The sequence below is a fragment of the Otolemur garnettii genome, unplaced genomic scaffold (assembly GCF_000181295.1).
Source record: "Otolemur garnettii isolate 467f Iridium unplaced genomic scaffold, OtoGar3 scaffold00172, whole genome shotgun sequence".
Classification (NCBI taxonomy): Eukaryota; Metazoa; Chordata; class Mammalia; order Primates; family Galagidae; genus Otolemur; species Otolemur garnettii.
The window spans coordinates 2,737,050-2,754,835 of NW_003852567.1; the positions used below are offsets into that span (position 1 = coordinate 2,737,050).

At 40.2% G+C, this 17,786-nt stretch overlaps 1 protein-coding gene across 1 annotated transcript in view; it reads right to left on the reverse strand.

Moving 5' to 3' along the window:
• Positions 1-7,007: 7,007 nt before the first annotated feature.
• Positions 7,008-17,786, reverse strand: part of CHMP5 (charged multivesicular body protein 5) — a 14,906-nt gene continuing 4,127 nt past the window's right edge. The window contains exons 4-8 of the mRNA XM_003800284.3: positions 16,110-16,203; positions 15,918-15,989; positions 12,563-12,671; positions 10,375-10,487; positions 7,008-7,345 (exon numbers count right to left, since the gene is read on the reverse strand). Of these exons, the coding sequence (XP_003800332.1) occupies positions 7,295-7,345; positions 10,375-10,487; positions 12,563-12,671; positions 15,918-15,989; positions 16,110-16,203 (439 nt within the window). The 3' untranslated portion in view covers positions 7,008-7,294. The remainder of the gene's footprint in view (positions 7,346-10,374; positions 10,488-12,562; positions 12,672-15,917; positions 15,990-16,109; positions 16,204-17,786) is intronic.

The following is a 17,786-nucleotide window of genomic DNA, read 5'->3' on the forward strand; positions in this document are numbered from 1 at the left end:
TTGTTGTGAGCGTGATGCCAGGGTACTCTACCCAGGGGGATAGCTTGAGGCTCCGTCTCAAAAAAAAAAAAAAAAAAAAAGTCCACATAATGGACTATTATTCATCAATAAAAACAAATTAAGCTGAGGCAGTGGGGCACACCTATAGTCTCAGCTATGAGAGGCTGAGGCAGGAAGATTACATGAGCCCAGGAGTTTGAGTCCAGACTAGATAAAGCAGTGAGACCCCCATCCCTAAAAACAAACAAAAACACCAAAACAAATGAGCTATCAAGCAATGAGAAGATGTGGAAAAAACTCAAATGCATATTGCTATATTAAAGGGGGCAATCTGAAAAGGCTATAAACTATATAATTTTAACTACACAATATTTTGGAAAAGGCAAACCTATGATAATAGTAAAGAGATCAGAAGAAGTTAGTGGGGGAGAGAGAGATGAAGAGAGCACAGAGAATTTTTAGGGCAGTGAAACTATTCTGTATAATACTACAATGGTGAATACATGTATTTATAGTTTTTAAATCCTCTAGGGATGTGTATCAAGAGTGAACAATAGACCAGGCACAGTGGCTCACACCTGTAATCCTAGAACTCTGGGAGGCCAAGGCAGGTAGATTGCTTGAGTTCAGGAGTTTGAGACCAGCCGGAATAAGAGGGCACACGTAATCCCAGCTACTTGGGAGGCTGAGGCAAGAGAATCAACTGAGACCAAGCATTTGAAGTTGCTGTGAGCTGTGATACCACAGTACTCTACCCAGGGCAACAAAGTGCTCCCAACTAAAAAAAAAAAAAGGCAGCACCTGTGGCTCAAGGAGTATGGCACCAGCCCCATATGCTGAGGGTGGCGGGTTTAAAACCTAGCCCTGGCCAAAAAACTGCAAAAAAAAAAAAAATTTTTTTTTTTTTTGATAGAATTACCAAGAAAAAGGGAGAAGACTCAAATTACTAAAATTGGGGATGAAAGAGGAGGCATTGCTATTGGCCTTATAGAAATAAAAAGGTCAGCTTGGCACCTGTAGCACAGTGGTTACAGCATTAGCCACATACACTGAGGCTGGTGGGTTCAAACTCAGCCTGGGCATGCTAAACAACGACAACTGCAACAAAAAATAGCCAGGCATTGTGGTGGGCACCTGTAGTCCCAGCTACTTGGGAGGCTAAGGCAAGAGAATTGCTTAAGCCCAAGAGTTTGAGGTTGTTGTGAGATGTGATGCTACAACACTCTACCAAGGGTGACATAGTGAAACTCTGTCTCAACAACTACAACAACAACAACAAAAGAAATAAAAAGGTCAGTATGACTTATGAGCAACTGTATGTCAACAAATTAGATTAGGCTTGGCAGTTAGGGTGCCAGCTACATACACCGGAGCTGGCAGGTTTGAACCTGACCCAGGCCTGCCAAACAACAATGACAATTACAACCAGAGAATAGCAGGGTGTTATGGCAGGCGCCTGTAGTCCCAGCTACTTGGGAGGCTAAGGCAAGAGAATTGCTGAAGCCCAAGAGTGTAAGGTTGCTGTGAGCTATGACGCCACAGCACTCTACTGAGGGCAACATAGTAAGACTCTTATCTCAAAAACAAAAATGAAAACAAAAACAAATTAGATTAGATGCAGTTGACAAATTCCTAGAAAGACACAAACTTCCAAAACTGACTCAAGAATAAATGGAAAACCTGAAGAAACCTATAACAAGTAGAGTGAATTAGTAATCAAAAACTTCCCATAGGCTGGGCGTGGTAGCTCATACCTGTAATCCTTGCACTCTGGAAGACCAAGGCAGGAAGATCACTTGAAGTCAGGAGTTAAGAGAATAGCCTCAGCATGAGTGAGACCCCCATTTGTACTAAAGTAGAAAAATTAGCCAGGCATTATGCTGGGTGGCTGTAATCCTAGCTACTAAGGAGGCTGAGGCAGGAGGATTGCTTGAGCCCAGGAATTTGAGGTTGCTGTGAGCTAATGTGATGCCATGGCCCTCTGGCCTAGGCAACAGAATTAGAAGAATTAGAGTGACTCTAATTAGTGAGATTCTGTCTCAAAAAAAATAACAACAACAACAACAAAAAAATCCGAAATAAAAACTTCCCATAAAGAAAAGCCCAGGCCCAGATGGCCTCACTAGTGAATTCTACCACATGTTCAAAGAGGAATGAATACCAATCTTTTACAAAGTCTTCCAAAAACTTGGGGAGGAGGGAGTGACTTCCCAAATCATTTCATGGATGAGAATCTTTACCTCAGAGCAATCACCACCTACCCTTTCACTGCAGAAATTGATGGTAACAGCCCAGACTACTTCTATATGAAATCGGATTCAGAATGATCAGGCACCCTAGAGCAATAATTCTTAACCTTGGCTACAACTAAAAACTACGTAGGGAGATTTTAAAAATCCAAATGTCCACACTGTATCTAGATATATTATATCAGGATCTACAGGGGTAGGATTCAGGCAACACTGTTTTTAAATAACTCTCTAAGTGATATAACTACAAGAAAATATCAAACAGCAGTTCTCAACCTGTGGGTCATGACCCCTTTGGGGGTCTTCTGCATATCAGATATTTACATTATGATTCATAACAGTAGCAAAATTACAGTTATCAAGTAACAACGATAATAATTTTATGGTTGGGGGTCACCACAACATGAGGAACTGTATTAAACGGTCACGGCATTAGGAAGGTTGAGAACCACTAATATAAAAGGATATGGATAACAGAAGTACCAAATTTCTACTCTATTAGATCATTCCAAATCCTTTACTCCTGCCAAATTTTCAGGGCTGACAGATTAAACAACCTACAACAACCTGTAGGTTAACAAGTGAAATACTGACCAGTGAGGTTGTCTAGTGGGGGGTATAGGAGTAATGATCAGAAGCTTTGTGGTGCCTGGGGCTCTTTACTACAGGACTCCACCTCTCTACTTTTCCTTACGTTCACTGACATTAATGTAAACCATGCATGCACTTTGGCTTTTACTCAATTATGGGAAGAATTACAGTGACAAAATTAAGGACTCTTCAGGTAGGTGGAAACTGCATGAGCAGAGGTGAGGAATCATGACTATAGGGTGGTAGAAACAAAACAATTATTAGAGCACAAAATTCAAAAGTGGGACAGGTCATACAGGTTATAAAGGAATTATTCAGAACTTATTCTTTTAACCTGGATGGAGGTGAAACACATTTTCTCTAAAAGTATCACAAGAATGTAAAAGCAAATATCCAATGTACTCAGGACTAATATGAAGCCAGTAGACAATCTAATACATATCCATGTAGAAGAACAACTCAATTCAATTCAAGTTGAGGAGGGGGGAGCAAGGAAGGGGAGAGAGGGAAGGAGGGGAGGGGATTGATGTGCTCCCATTTAATGGGCACAATGTAAAGGTATATAGCACATTTTTTGGGTGCGGGGCCCAACTACAAGAGGGACTCGACCTAACAAATGCAAATATTGTAACCTAGTTGTTTGTACCCTCACATTACCTGAAATATAAAAAAGAGAGAGAGAGAGAGAGATGGAGATTTGGCTTTACTGCCCAACCAGGAGTGCTGTAGCAGGATCATCACTCACTGTAGCCTTGAGCTCCTGGGCTCAAGTGATTCGCCCACCTCAGCCTTCTAAATAGATAGGACTGCAAACAGGAGCCACCATTTCCAACTGATTTTTAAAACAATGTTTAGTAGAGATGAAGTTTACACTATGTTGTCTAGGCTGGTCTTGAACTCCTGGCCTCAAACCATTCTCCTACCTTGACCTCCCAAAGTGTTAGGATTGCAGGTGTGAGCCACTGCATCCAGCCTATTCAGCAAGTGACAGGAACCTAATTCTAACTAGTTTAAAGCAGAAAAGGGAGTTTACTGGCAGAATCCTCAGGGAGCCCATAGAATCAAAGGAAGGGTTGTAAACACCTGGAACACTGACAATTTCAAGGATGAAAATTCAGAGTTCAGTGTCATGAGGATTCTTTCATTCTGTCTCTCATCTTGGCTCTTCTCTGGCCTCAATCTTTCAAGCTTCTCATGCTGTCAGAGTTATTTAAAAAAAATAGACTCAATGGCTCGGTGCCCATAGCACAGTGGTTATGATGCCAGCCACATACACCAAGGGTAGAGGGTTCCAACCAGGCCTGGGCCTGCTAAACAATGACAACTGCAACAAGAAAATAGCCGGGCATTGTGGCTGGCACTGGTAGTCCAGCTACTTGGGAGGCGGAGGCAAGAGAATCGCTTAAGCTCAAGAGTTTGAGGTTGTTATGAGCTGTGCTGTTGCTATAAGCACTCTACTGAGAGTGACATGATGAGATTCTCTCAAAAAAAAAATAAAAGTAGATTCAGATAGGCACAGCCTGCTCACATAGAAACTCCTATATGCTGGAAGAGTAAAGACAGTGCTACTCTAAAATCAGCATACTCCTAATAATCACGTGGTTAGAATGGGGTAGGCAGTTTCCTAAAAGAAAGAGAATGATGTTTTGAAAAGACTAAGCAATAAACCATTACAGATAGGCAGAGGCCAGGTCATAGGCAACTTTTTAAGTCCTGCTGGGGGTATTATAGAATCTTATTCTGACATAAGAATTTAAGTCAGATTTGTATTTTATTTATTTTGAGAAAAGAATCTCACTTTCTCACCCTTGGTACAGTGCTGCGGCATCATAGCTCACAGCAACCTCAAACTCTTGGGCTCAAGTGATCCTTTGCCTCAGCCTCCCAAGTAGGTGGGATTACAGGTACCTAACACGATACCTGGCTATTTTTAGAGATGGGGTCTTGCTCTTGCTTAGGCTGGTCTCAAACTCCCAAGCTCAAGCAATGGACTCAAAGAGAAATGCTTGCTGAGAGGGAACACCAAGAGCTTAATTTGTATATGTTAGATTTTAGGTAACAGCATTTAAATGACAATGCTCAGAACTGAAAGTATGGGCTGCAGGTCTAGGCTAATGACAGTTATTTTGCATTAGTCCATAGGTAATAACTGAAATAGTGGGTGACATTTCTCAAGGAGCACATGGACTAAAATTATTATGGAAGAAATACTTAAGGAGATGAGTGAAAAAGAGGGGTGGTGCCTGTGGCTTAGTGGGTAGGGCAATGGCCCCATATACCGAGAGTGGTGGGTTCGAACTGCAACAAAAAAATAGCTGGGCATTGTGGCGGGTGCCTGCAGTCCAAGCTACTTGGGAGGCTGAGGCAAGAGAATTGCCTAGGCCCAGGAGTTGGAGGTTGCTGTGAGTTATAATGCCACAGCACTCTACCAAGGGCAATAAAGTGAGACTCTGTCTCCAAAAAAAAAAGAGAGAGAAAGAGATGAGCATGGAAGAGAATAAGTGGCCACATTAGAAGAAAAACCAGAACTGAGAGAAGCCAAGCAAGACTTCACTTGAGAGGGTAAAGTTATAGGTCTAAACCTATAACTAGACTATGGACTCTTAAAGAGAGGAACTGTGTAGCGGCGCCTGCGGCCCAAAGAAGTAAGGTGCCGGCCCCATATGCTGAAGGTGGCAGGTTCAAACCCAGTCCCAGCCAAAAACTGCAAAAAAAGAGAGAGAAACTGTGATTGCTCTTGTTATCTCCTGGGCTAGTATAGAGACTTTTACAAAGCTGGCATTCATAAATGTTTATTAGTTTAATCTGTAGACACATGAAAGTCTGATGCACATGGCACAATGGCCAGGCTGGAAGGGAAATGCTGTTGGCAAGAGGTTGAAGATGGGAAGATAAGATCATCAAATACCCTGAAATCAGGCAGGAGTTTGAACTTGCTGTAGCGATCCAGGCATCTACCAAGAAAAGAATGAATATCTGCTTTTTGATTATCAATAATCCCGTAATGAAAAGAGCATGTTGCAGTTAAAGTACTTACAACCATTACCTCAATTAATCTTGATAAAATCTTTGTGAGTTAAGCACAATTTTGCTAATAAGGAAATAGAAGTTTAGGGAAGTTGAGCAGACCAGTCTGTATTTAGTAGATGGTAGATCTCCCAAGGCCCAAGCCCAAGTTGTTCCTTGCTATTTTCTCTCTAACACAGCACTACTGGTTAATTTGGTTTCTGGAGTAAAGTCTTAAGCTGGAGTGATATTATTAAAATGATATCCTTTTGAAAAATATTTATTGAGTATAAATAAATGTCCTATACATTAAATATCAAGAAATATTCATTATTGATTACAAGTCAGGCTGTAATACTGAGGGAACCATAGAATCAAGATATCTACTCATGATACAGTAGTTATTCCATTCTCACATTGGACACAGTAATGATTTGCTCACAAGACACAACAAAACTCATCAGAAAAAGACTATCACTTTAACAGACCTATAATGTCACAACAGAAAATGTTTTGTTTTGTTTTTTTAGAGACAGAATCTCACTTTGTCACCCTCGGTAGAGTGCTGTAATGTCATAGCTCACAGCAACCTCCAGCTCTTGGGCTTAGGGATTCTCTTGCCTCAGTCTCCCAAGTAGCAAGGACTATAAGTGCCCGCCACAATGCCCGGCTATTTTTTATTATTGTTGCAGTTTGGTGGGGGGCAGGTTTGAACCCACCACCCTCAGTACATAGGGCCAACACCCAACTCACTGAGCCACAGGCGCCGCCCAGAAATTGTTTTTTTTGTTTTGTTCTTAGAGACAGAGTCTAACTTTGTTGCCCCTGGTAGAGTACTGTGGCATCACAACTCACAGCAACCTCAAACTCTTGGGCTCAAGTGATTCTCTTGCCTCAGCCTCCCAAGTAGCTGGGACTACAGGTGCCCGCCACAACGCCTGGCTAGTTTTTAGAGATGAGGTCTCACTCTGGCTCAGGCTAGTCTCAAACTTGTGAACTCAGGCAACCCATCTGCCTTGGCCTCCCAGAATGCTGGGATTACAGGCATGAGCCACCATGCCCAGCCTTAGAAAATGGTTTAGAATCAGAATATGAACAGCCCCGATAATTTTATCTCTGTCTTATCAATTTATCATACAGTTAACACTGTTAAAGATTTTAAAGATTCCCATTTCCTTGATTTTATTTTAAATGATCACTAAGTCATACAAAGATACTTTTAAGTAAGTTAGTCTTTCATAGGAGAAAAAGGAATCAAATTTTAGTACAAAGAAAGCATCTCCAAAGGGATGAGTCTCTTACTGGGAAGAAAAAAAGCAATGTAATTAACCTTTCTTTCAAAGAAAAGAAAAAAACCTAAATCTGTTATGGAAATTTCGGAAAGATAACACATTTCCCAGTCCCACAATGTATGTTCATTTTATACGAGGTACTTGAATGATGCAAGTCTATGAAGCAGGAATCTGTGGCAATCCAAATTCATCCACCAGAACTCCATCCTGTGAAAAAGAAGCAATACTTAGTGCCATTATTTTTCACTTGATAAAAAAAAAATGATTATAATCATTTAATAGCCAAAACTCACTTGCAAGTATTTAATCAATCAAAACTAAAATCCCATCCATAAGATAAGAATGAGCTTTGGGATAAGAGGTGAAGGAGAGGGTGATGAATCAGAAAAAGAACTAGAAGGGATCAAAAGGGGGGTTGTCCTTTGCAGGGTAAGATAAGAGTAAAAGAGGGAGAAAGAAATGTAAAAGTAAACCTGGAAAAGGGAAAAGGAAGCTGGTATATAGGCCAGTACCCTACTCAATGAGCCACAGGCGCAGCCCAGAAAATGCTTTTTTTTGTTTTGGAGTAAAGGCTGAGGATGTAGGCCTTGCCTCCAGATTTTCGTTTTCACTCTGACCCCTAATGCGGACCAGGCAGTCAATTCCATATCATACTTTACTACAAAATCATAGGCAGTGATACCACTATCAATTAGACCCGTATGTCTAGCCAGGCATAGTGGCTCACACCTGTAATCCTAGCACTCTGGAAGGCTGAGGTAGGTGAATTGCTTGGCTCAGGAGTTCAAGACCACCCTGAGCAAGAGTGAGACCCCATCTTTACTAAAAATAGAAAAACTAGCAGGTGCTGTGGTGGGTGCCTGTAGTCCCAGCTACTTGGGAAGCTGAGGTAAAAGAATCACTTGGGCCCAAGAGTTTGAGGTTGCTGTGAGCTGTAACACCACAGCACTCTACTGAGAGTGACATAGTGAGACTCTGTCTCAAAAAAAATAATAAAATGAAATAAATAAAGTAAAATTAAAATAAAAGCAAAATAAAAATAACATAGATGTTTCAGGGGCTTATTACTAAGGAATTGAAAAGATGGGCTATCATAGCATTAACAAAATTTATTTCAAGGAGGCGCCTATGGCTCAGTAAGTAGGGCGCCAGCCCCATATACCGAGGGTAGTGGGTTCAAACCCGGCCACAGCCAAACTGCAACAAAAAATAGCCAGGCATTGAAGCTGGCGCCTGTGATCCCAGCTACTCCGGAGGCTGAGGCAAGAGAATCGCCTAAGGCCAAGAGCTGGAGATTGCTGTGAGCTGTGATGCCACAGCACTCTACTGAGGGTGACAAAGTGAGATGCTATCTCTAAAAAAAAAAAAATAATAATAATAAATAAATGTATTTCATATGTGCTGAGAAAAAGCAACCTATGCACCTGGAACCCTGAAGTGGCCAAAGAGGTGGGCATGGAATGTGGTAGGCAGCAAAGAAAGGTTCCAGGCTTAAGGGAGAAGGGAGGGGTATGAGAGAGGAAGATGCACATTCACAGAACTCAGCTAAAAGGGACCTGAGAAATTACCTGCTTCCTTCCCTTTACTCTCTACATTTTATAGGTGGGAAAAACTGATGAGGTTCAGAAAGCAGACATGAATTTCTATAGGGCTGGAACTGGCTTCCACTTAAATATTCTATTTATTATATTGTGCACACTCAATATGCATGTGGGGAAAAAGGCAAACAACAGTGCTATAAATATCCAGAGGCAATAGAAAAAAAACCTGTGCCAGGAACAAAGACAGAATGACTGAGATTTTATAAGCAGTAAAATAATTTTATTTATAATAATAACAACCACGTAGATTTGGACAGTGGTTTAAGTTTGCAAAGTCTTTTACATATAAGATCTGATTTGCTTAACACAACAATTAGGTGAGATACTTGTAATTACCTGTGTTTTATATATGCAAGGAATAGAAAAGCTCAAAACAGCTAAGGGTTTGTCATAGTGCCAAGTATGCTGATTCTTTTTTTGTTTTGCTTTGTTTTCTTGAGGTTTAATTTACCATCTTGACCATTTTTAAGTGTACGGGTCAGTGGTATAAATAGATTTATATCCTTTCCCTCACCTTCATCTTCCCCTTCCTTCTTCCCCTTCCTGTCATATCATCATGATAGCCACAATTTTAGTTCCCACAAATGAGTGAGAACACACAAAGGGAAAGAGATTATTCATTTCTATTTTCAAAATAAAAGATGACCACTATAAGAAATTTTCAAGGAGGGGCAGATATGATGGCTTATCCTATAATCCCAGTGTTTTAGCAAGCTGAGGTCTGTGTCTGGCTTAATCCAATGGCCTCCAGCTTCATCTATGTTGCTGAAAATGCCAGGACTTCACTTTTTATACAGCTAAATAATATTTACTTGTGTATATAAACATTTTCTTTACCTGTTTATCCATTAATAAGCACTAAGTTTGATCCCATATTTTGGCTATTGTGTCCTGATTCTTGATTCTTTTACCTTGTTGAATTATAACCTTTCTATATTAAGTTTTATACTGAAATTATTAATGCCTAGGGTAAAAAAAAAAATCCACTCAATAATTAACTAGTGTGTCTGAAGAGTGAGATTTTTTTAACACTGCTGTCTAGCAAACCTCATGCATGTGTTGCTAATGCTTTTCTAGGAAATGTCTAAAACCTATCAACAGTACCCAGTACTAGGTCATAAAGATGATTATATCGGTTATTTATTTATTTATTTTAGAGACAGGGTCTCACTTTGTCATCCTTGGTAGAGTGCCATGGCATCACAGCTTACAGCAACCTCCAACTCTTGGGCTTAGGTGATTCTCTTGTCTCAGCCTCGCAAGCAGCTGGGACTACAGGTGCCTGCCACAACGACTGGCTATTTTTTGTTGCAGTTTGGCCAGGGCCAGGTTTGAACCTGCCACCCTTGGTATATGGGGCCAGCGCCCTACTCACTGAGCCACAGGCACCACCCAATTATATAGGTTACACAAATTATTAATGTATAAAAACATTCTTGAGCTTCAGTGACACTATTTAATACAGTCAGTTCATCATCCAATGCAGGAAAACTGGGCTCTCCAGGGTTCCCAAAATAATGACCAGGACTGTCTTTCCTTGTTCTAATTTAAGGCTACCTTTTAGAATCGCAGACTGATGGTCAAGCACAAAACCTTACCATTTTGCATAGACACATAAATAGAAAAAGCTTTCACCTTGTTTTTTGTGTCAGTGGGAACACCTTCTGGAATTGCAGGTGCAGATGCTGCTTCATCCAAGTAGGAACTATCTTCATCAGCTAGAAGCTCATCACCCAGTGCATCCAATTCTGAGATTGAAATAGCATTTCAAAAATAAGTAAGAAAGAAAATTGGTAGCTAATGTTAAGAATGTTAGCCAAATGATTTGTAATGAGATGAAAATTTAATCCAAAGGGAAAGGGATTATTAATTTCTATTTTCTTTTTTTTTGAGACCAATGTTTTAGGAGTCTGAAGTGCGAGGATCACTTGAGGCCAGGAATGCAAGACCAGTGTGGGTAACATAGCAAGACATCTCCAATTTCCTCCCTAACCCCTGGGTCTCTACAAAATACTTAAAAATTAGCTGGGCATGGTGTCATATGTCTGTAGTCCTGGCTACTCTAAAGGCTGAGGAAGGAGGATTGCTTAAGCCCAAGTTCCAGCTCGGGTGACAGAGCAAGACCCTATCTCTAAAAATAAAAACTAAAAAATAAAAAAGAAGAAATGTTCAAGGAAACGTGATAAAAATCTATGAAATACAAAAAGCAAAAATAAAAGTAAAATAACCAGCCTTTTCTTTGTCATGGCAATGGGGACCAATTCATTGTCCATGGCGAATGTATCTTGCTCTGTAAACCTCTTTCTTCCTCAATAAACTGTTTCATGGTTGTGGGGGATGAAGGGGAATAAAACAACCATTTCTTCACAGGTCACAGGTCTCAGTACAGGCAGTCCCCGAGTTACAAATATCTGACCTATGTACAATTCTCATTTACGAATGGAAGCTATTACAGTAAGTCCCCAAGTTACAGTCATCTGACTGACATACAACTTGCACTTGTGAATGGCAGCTATTAAAGGTTATAGGTAAATGTACCTATTCCAACTTACATACAAATTCAACAAACCTACAGAATCTATGTCATTCATAACCTGGGGGCTGCCTGTATTTCTAAGACTCTAGGATTATCAGTTGACCATTTCAAACTAGAAAATTCTCACAGTAACAAATATAAAAAATTCTCTTATTTATTGATGGACTTGAAAGAAGAGAGTGAAAGAGGGCATGAGATTGTTGTATGTTGTATGACCATCACATGAACTCAGACTTTTAAAGTGAGTTGGAAGTAGCCAAGAGAAATGACAATAACAGGTACAGACTCATCAAGGGAAACTCAAGCAGAAATAAAATAGTAAGAAAATTAATGGAAAAAAAAAAGTTCTAGGTAAAAACAGACAACAGAGAGAAAGCAGCAGCAGTAACGTGACAGGAATCATTTGCTAGAAACCAGGGTAGGCTGGTTCTGCCATCTATCAGTTGCCCATGCTAGAGACTGATGATCATCCTTGATACCTCCCACCTGCTCCCCATCCAATCATTAAGTGTTGCCCATTCAACCTCCTAAAATTTCTTCATTCTGTCTACTTCTGTTTCTGCTACCACCCTAGTCTCAGCTGCTAATATCTCTTATGTGACTAAAGCAATAACTTTTAGACTACTCTCTGAGGCTACACAACAACCCTTCCTATTTTTTCAGGCTAACTCCTACTCATCCTTCAGGTCCCATACCTGTCCTCCACTACTAACTAGATTAGATACCCCTGTTATTGATCCCATGGTACCCCATATTTCTTCCCTATAGTTGGTGCTCTAGTAATTACTTACTTAAAGCAAATAGTTTATGTTTCTCCCCCGATAGAGAAGCTTCATGAATGCAAAGATCATATTTGTTTTCTCCAGTGCTGAATCTATAGCACCTAGTACAGTGCCTGGTATATAGCAAATGCATACGAAGTATTTGCCAACTACTATTTCTTAATCTGCTTTGCTGTTCTAAAAGAAAGGACTCCAAGTAGGGAAACAGGGAGACTAAAATCAAAAGGAACATACCAGGGAAAGGTCACACTGACAACACTTACAGAAACCAAACACTAAGTTAGCCCTTTGCCTGGACTTTCCTTCAGAGTTTATCGATCCCACTGTTGTTAGTGGAGTATGCAGTTCTCATGTGGCTGCTTCACAAGCTCTCTGCCCACAGATTGTACCACAAACTAATTTTCAGGGACTCCAAATAGGAATTTTTAGTAGCATTTGGGAAAAGGTCCCAATTGTTCATTTCAGACTCTTAAACTCAATATACATTGCTTTTCTCATAACTTACCAGCTTCCAGGTCATCTTCATCTAATTCTGGGGTGCCATAACTGCGACTCAGTGCTTCTTGGATTTCATTTGCATCTTCCATCATATCCTCTAACTGGTCTTGTAAATCCTACAGAAATATATATAACAAGGTTTTCATTCATTTTTTACAAGTCTTCCCTACCTATCTCCTTCCTCTATCAGTGGTTCTCAACCTTCTTAATGCCTTGACCCTTTAATACAGTTCCTCATGTTGTGGTGACCCTCAACCATAAAATTATTTTTGAACGAGGAACTATGTTAAAGGGTTGCAACATTAAGAAGGTTGAGAACCACTGCCCTACACTCTCCTTTGAATCTTAAAAATGAGCAATTTGAAAAAAGATAGTGCATAATGGGTGGCGCCTGTGGCTCAAAGGAGTAGGGAGCCGGCACCATATGCTGGAGGTGGCGGGTGCAAACCCAGCCCCAGCCAAAAAAAAAAAAACCGCAAAGAAAAAAAAAAGATAGTGCATAGAAAATGCCTCACATGGCTCGGCACCTGTGGCTCAAGTGGGTAAGGCACCAGCCACATACACCTAAGGTGGCGAGTTCATATCCAGCCCGGGCCCGCCAAATAACAATGACGGCTGCAACCAAAAAATAGCCAGGCATTGTGGTGGGCGCCTGTGGTCCCAGCTACTTGGGAGGCTGAGGCAGGAGACTCGCTTGAGCCCAGGGGTTGGAGGTTGCTGTGAGCTGTGATGCCATAGCACTCTACCCAGGGGGATAGCCTGAGGCTCTGTCTCAAAAAAAAAAAAAAAGAAAAAGAAAATGTCTCACACATATAACATTTCAACAACTGTTAGTTTATATTTCCCTTAACCTAGGGAAATTGCTAACCTTGGCTAGCAATTGCTTTTAGTCAAAAACTGAGCAGAGACTTCCTGATAGGACAAGTTTAATCTTAAATGTTCCTTCTAATTAAAACTATTAGAAAGAGTACTTAAATAATTATTTAAAAATTAGAAGCACATAGCACTCTGGGAGGCTAGGACAGGTAGATTGTTTGAGCTCAGGAGTTCCAGATCAGCCTTAGCAAAAGCAATACTCTGTTTCTACTTCAAGTAGAAAAATTAGCCAGGCATAGTGGCAGGCGCCTGTTGTCCCAGCTACTTGGGAGGCTGAGGCAGGAAGACTGCTTGAACCCAGGAGTTTGAGGTTGCTGTGAACTAGGACAAGGCCATGGCACTCTAAGCTAAGTAATAGAATGTGACTCTGTCGCAAAAAGAATAAGAAAAAAAATCAGAAGCCCAAAGATTTCACCTATAATAACCACAAATGTTTCTGACCCACATCATCTCCCTCCTATTTTTGGTGGCAAAATGTTAACTTAAAAACGAAGAGTAGAATTGGTCAGCTTGCTTTTGATTTTCAAGTGTCTCATGGAAATCAACAATCCTACTGCAAGATGCCCATCAGTTCTCTACTATTCTAGGAAGTTTTACTTGAAACATTAAATGAAACAACATCTAAACTTATATTTTTCTAGTTAACAGAGAAAAGACAGTAGTACTTCAGATAAGCAAATTACTCTTCTCAAGTCTGCCAAAGACAGACAACATTGTGTAGGTGGGAGACAGACAACCACAGGCCAAAAGTGGAGAGAAACACAAAAACTCAAAAAAGCCAAAGTTTCTCCTACTTCAGCTCTAACTAAAACACAAAAAGGAACCCTAAAAGCAGAAAATAAAATTACATTTCATTATATTTTATTACCAAATACTGCTACAAAAAAAGGCAAGCATATACAGAACATCTTTCTCAGTGCATCTCCTAGAAGATATCCTGAAGATATCCATGTGAGCAGACACTTGTGGAGGATTAGAGATGGCCAAGGACAGTCTAAGGAGAGGCGCTTGAAAAAAGTAAGAGGGTGTAATGACTTCACTCTTCCTAAATATCAGTGCTGCCAGAGAATAAAGTTAATTTCTCTAGTATAAAGTAATTGCTCACTTAACAAATACTGCTTGAATTGGACAGGACTGCTTTCTCTTCTTTAATACCCTCCCATTCATCAACCATCAGATACTTTCTGAGCCAGGCCAGGCATTGTTCTGGGCATCCGGAATACAACAGTGAACAAAATCAAGTTCCTGCCCTTCAGGAAACAGTCATTTTAGTCAGAGGTAAAAAAGCCCTGTTATATATGCAGAAAGAAAGCCTCTTCCCTTTGATCAGTCACTACCTACTCCATCTGCTATCTCTGCTTGCCGCTTGAGCTGTTCACCTGATAGTTGAGAGCACCCAAGCTCTTAGGGTTCACCCCCCTCGCTAAAACCCAATCTCAAGAAGAAATCCTAATTTTAAGGAACTAACAACACTATTAAAAATCTAGAGAGAATTACTAAAAAAGGGAGCCAACTCTATGTCAGGAGTTTTAAGCACTTTACAATACATATCCTCATTCAGTACTTGTCACTATCCTGGGAGGCAGGCAGCAACACTGCTATTTTACAATAGAGGAAAGAGACTTCACTAGTTCATTTATTTCATCCTCATAATACAGATGCTTCTTTGTTTATGGTGGAGTTTACACCACAATAAACCCACCATAAGTTGAAAATATTGTTAAGTAGAAAATAAATTTAATATACTAGCCTAAAAGCATCATAGCTTTTCCTAGCCTACCTAAAACATGCTCAGAACTTACACTACAAAGCCTATTTTAAAATAGTGTGTTGGGTGTCTCATGCACTTTATTGACTATCCTGAACGTGAAAAACAGAATAGTTGCACAGGCACTTAAACAAAGAAGCATCTGTAAAGGTTTCCTCTATGGTTTCAACTGGCTCGGCGCCTATAGCTCAAGCAGCTAAGGTGCCAGCCACATACACCAGAGACAGTAGGTTCGAATCCAGCCTGGGCCTGCTGAACAACAATGACAACTGCAACCAAAAAATAGCCAGGCGTTGTGGTGAGCGCCTATAATCCCAGCACTTGGGAGGCTGAGGCAAGAGAATCGCATAAGCCCAGGAGTTGGAGTTAGCTGTGAGCTGTGATGCCACAGCACTCTTCCCAGGGTGACAGCTTTAGGCTCTGTCTCAAAAAACAAACAAACAAACAAAAAACTATGGTTTCTACTACATGCATATTGTTTTCACACCATCGTAAAGTTAAAAAATCCTAAAGTGAATCATCAGAAGTTGGAGATCATGAGTACTTGTTTGTGGTATCAGGATCCTTGTATCAACAATGAGGATACCGCGATCTCCGATATCCTTCCAAAGTTACTCTTACTAGAAAATGGCAAGCCTGCAATTTGGTCCCTTTTCTGTGCTCTTCCCAATATACACACATTCGTTTGGATTCTTTCAAAAACTAGTATATGTCTGACCTCGATCTGGTCAATTTTCACTTGCTTGTATGCTTTTTTCATTTCTTTTACTCCCAGTTTCATAGCATCAACCTAAAAAAAGGTAGAAGAAAACACAATATTTCAACAAGTCATATTGGTTAAACTGTCTTTTAAAAAACATAAGAACATAAGAGGAAAAAAATAAAATATGAAAAGGTAGTTTGGAAATACCGTGGTCTTAGTGTCCTTCAATGACTGGATGGTGTAATTGGCTTGTTCCATGTTAAAAGACTGTTGGGCGAGATTGTCCCGCTGCTGCTCATACCTTTTTAAGAGTCAATTGAGAATGGCAAATGTGAGCCACATAGAAATCTTCAGGAAGAAATGCTAACTTTAAGGAACTAATAACATTATTTAAAATGTATCCCCCACTAAACAAGAGAATTTTCTTATAAAAAAAAAAAAAACCTTAAATATTAATATACAGAAAAATTGGCAAAAAACAATTTAACCACTCTAACACAAATATCATTTGATGTGTCTCTCCAATCTTTTTTACTTTGCATGTATACTCATAGGTTGCTTAATGACAGGGATATGTTCTGAGAAATGCATCATTAGGCAATTCTGTCCCTGTGTGAACATCTCAGGGCAATGGTCCCCAACTTTCTGGCACAGGGACCCGTACCACGGAAGAGAATTTTTCCCTGGATGGGGGTTGGGAAAAAGGGTTTTGGGATGATTCAAGTGCATTACAGGCATTAGATTCTCACAAGGAACGCGCAACCCAGACCCCTACATATGCAGTTCATAGTAGGTTTCATGCTTCTGTGAGAATCTAATGCAGCTGCTCATCTGACAAGAGGTGTGGGTAGAGCTTAAGGAGTGATGTGAACAGTGGGGAGAAGCTGTAAATACAGTTGAAGCTTCGTTCACTTGCCTGCTGTTCACCTCCTGCTGTGTGGCCCAGTTCCTAACAGTCCATGGACGGGCATTAGTCCACAGCCCAGGGGACAGGGTCCACAGTCATAGAGTGTGCTGACCGAAACCCAGATGATATAGCCTACTCCATGCCTAGGCTATATGGTAAATAGACTACAATCAAGTACAGCATGTTGGTGTGCTGAATACTGTAGACAATTATAACTCACTGGTAAGTTTTTGTGTATCTAAACATAGAAATGGTACAGTAAAAATATGGCATTATAATCTTATGGGACCACATCAACATATATGGCATCTGTCACTGACTGAAATGTTGCTATGCTGCAAATGACTGTATCTTAGTTATAACATTATTTGACACTTAATATATAGCATTTGCTTTTGTTGGTATGTTGCCACATACCTTAATATATGCCTTTAGAATTATTTACTATGATAAATTCCCAGAAGAGAAAATCTTAGGGCAAAGGGTAAGACTATTATTAAGGCTCTCCATATGTATAACTGAATGTTTTCCAGTAGATTTAACTCATGAGGACAAGTATTATATTTCTTTTTCTTTTCTTTTTTTTTTTTTTGGCAGTTTTTGGCTGGGGCTAGGTTTGAACCCGCCACCTCTGGCATATGGGGCCAGCGCCCTACTCCTTTGAGCCATAGGCGCTGCCTAACAAGTATTACATTTCATTTATCTTGTATCCATAATATGTTTTCTGAAATAAAGTTTGAATCAAATCATAATACCAGCTCAAAGACTTATGTTACTGTGGTCCTTATACAATATAATACTTGACTATCTATCCAACGAGAAGAAAATGGTCAACTCATGGTATAGGCACATGGTAGAGTATTATGATTCCATTAAAAAGTATAGCTGGGTACACGGAAGCTGGCAGGTTTGAGCCTGGCCTGAGCCAGCCAAACAACAATTACAATGGCAACAAAAAATAGCCAGGCGTTGTGGCC